A 1,815-nucleotide genomic window follows, 5' to 3' on the forward strand; every position below is an offset into this window, starting at 1 on the left:
AATGGTAAATTATCCATTTCAATTAATTTTTGAATTTATGTTAGAAAAAAATGCAAAATGTCTTGGAATATTAAAACAAAAACATGGAAAATATTACTTATATTCAAAAAAGAATTATTTATTACAATCAAATGATATTTTATTTTGTGTTGTTAAACAACGTGAAATCAGAACAGTTAATTCAAAAATATCCCATTTTAGTCCATCTGTTTCATGTTCTCCTTCATCTTTTGGATTAATAAATAGAAATATAAATCGTTTAAGTCAAACAAAGCCAGTAGTTATTAATTTTAAAAAAGATGTTGAAATGAGTTCACTTAATGATTCTTCTTCTTCAAGTGAATGACTATCTTTTTATTATCTTCTTTCATTTCTACAACTTATTCATTTTTCCTTTTTTTTAACTGATTCTTTTATTTCATTATTCTTTCTTTTTTGTTTAAATCTTCTATTCATTTCTTCTTTCTTCTGAACATTTGACACCGAAGTATTAAGAGTTTCTCTTTTTTTATTAGAACCAAATCAATTTAATCTAAACGTTCTTTTTAGGTATACGAAGTAAACGGAAGTTTCTTCCATTTAACATTTAAAGAGATATTTAGCAGTTAAAAGAATAAAGAATAAAAAAGAAACAAAAATAATCCTACTTAAAGGAAAAGAATAAAATAAAGTAATTTCAAATTACAAATAATGACCACAACTATTACTCATGATTTATTCAAACAAATGCCAAAAGCTGATTTACATCGTCATTATGATGGGTGTATTAGACCAAGTTCTATTATTGAAATAGCCAAAGAACAAAATATAGAATTACCAACATATGACTTAAATGAATTAAATAAATTAGTAATGATGACTAATGACTGTGAATCACTTGTTCAATATTTAAAAGCTTTTGATATTATTAATTTAGTATTACAAACAAAAGCTAATATTGAACGTACTATGTTTGAATGTTGTGAAGATGCATATCTTGATGGGTGTACTTATGTAGAATTTAGATTGCTCCAATTCAAAGTACAAATAAAGGATTATCATGAAGAAAAGTAATGGAAGCCTGTATTGCTGGAGTAAAAAAAGCAGAAAAAAAGTATGGAATTGTTGTACGTTTAATTGTATGTGCAATGAGACATTTAAGTGAAGAAGAATCATTAAAAGCAGCACAATTAGCAGTAGAATTTAAAAATGATCATGTAGTTGGATTTGATCTTGCCGGACCAGAAAATGGATTTATGCCATCAAAACATAAAAAAGCATGTCAATATGCTTTTGATAATGGAATTCATGTTACTATTCATGCAGGAGAAGCAGCAGGATATGAAAGTGTTGATGATGCAATTAAAAATCATGCAGAAAGAATAGGACATGGAGTAAGATTATTAGAAAATAAAGAAACAATTAAAAATGTTATTGAAAACAAAGTTGTTGTTGAATGTTGTTTAACTAGTAATATCCAAACTAAAGCTATTAACAAAATGGAAGATCATCCAATTTTACAATTAATGGAATTGGGAATTCCTTGTACTATTAATACAGATAATACTACTGTTAGTTCTTGCTCTTTAAGTGGTGAAGATGAATTATTTACTAATTTATTTGGATTCTCAAATGAACAAATAGTTGAATTAATTATGAACTCTTTTAGAGCTGCTTTTATTGAAGATGAATCAATTAGAATGAAATTAATCCAAGATGCTTATACTAAAATGAGACAACTTAAAATTATTGTCTAAATTGATCATTGTTCATTTTTTAGATTTCTTTTTTTCAAATTAAAACTTTTTAAATTAATTTATTATTATTATTTAATTT

At 25.1% G+C, this 1,815-nt stretch overlaps 3 protein-coding genes across 3 annotated transcripts in view, besides 2 other annotated features; all 3 read left to right on the forward strand.

Moving 5' to 3' along the window:
• EDI_240470 (uncharacterized protein) overlaps nt 1–8 on the forward strand; it is a gene marked incomplete at both ends in the record, with an annotated part of 1,920 nt that extends 1,912 nt beyond the window's left edge. The window contains one exon of the mRNA XM_001733429.1: nt 1–8. This exon is cut by the window's left edge and continues 1,912 nt beyond it. Coding sequence (XP_001733481.1) covers nt 1–8 — 8 coding nt within the window.
• Nucleotides 9–349: 341 nt separating this feature from the next.
• Nucleotides 350–470: a microsatellite.
• Nucleotides 471–690: 220 nt separating this feature from the next.
• Nucleotides 691–1,053, forward strand: EDI_240580 (uncharacterized protein; the record flags this gene model as incomplete). Its single annotated transcript, XM_001739626.1, has 1 exon — nt 691–1,053. The coding sequence occupies one exon, from the start codon at nt 691–693 to the stop codon at nt 1,051–1,053; it is 363 nt and encodes a 120-aa protein (XP_001739678.1).
• Nucleotides 1,054–1,127: 74 nt separating this feature from the next.
• On the forward strand, nt 1,128–1,736 carry EDI_240590 (adenosine deaminase, putative; the record flags this gene model as incomplete). Its single annotated transcript, XM_001739627.1, has 1 exon — nt 1,128–1,736. One exon carries the CDS (start codon nt 1,128–1,130, stop codon nt 1,734–1,736), a length of 609 nt encoding a protein of 202 aa, XP_001739679.1.
• A 28-nt stretch (nt 1,737–1,764) lies between these two features.
• Nucleotides 1,765–1,815: a sequence feature (AT_rich).

Source organism: Entamoeba dispar, genomic scaffold, assembly GCF_000209125.1.
Source record: "Entamoeba dispar SAW760 scf_1105229462271 genomic scaffold, whole genome shotgun sequence".
NCBI lineage: Eukaryota > Evosea > Mastigamoebida > Endamoebidae > Entamoeba > Entamoeba dispar.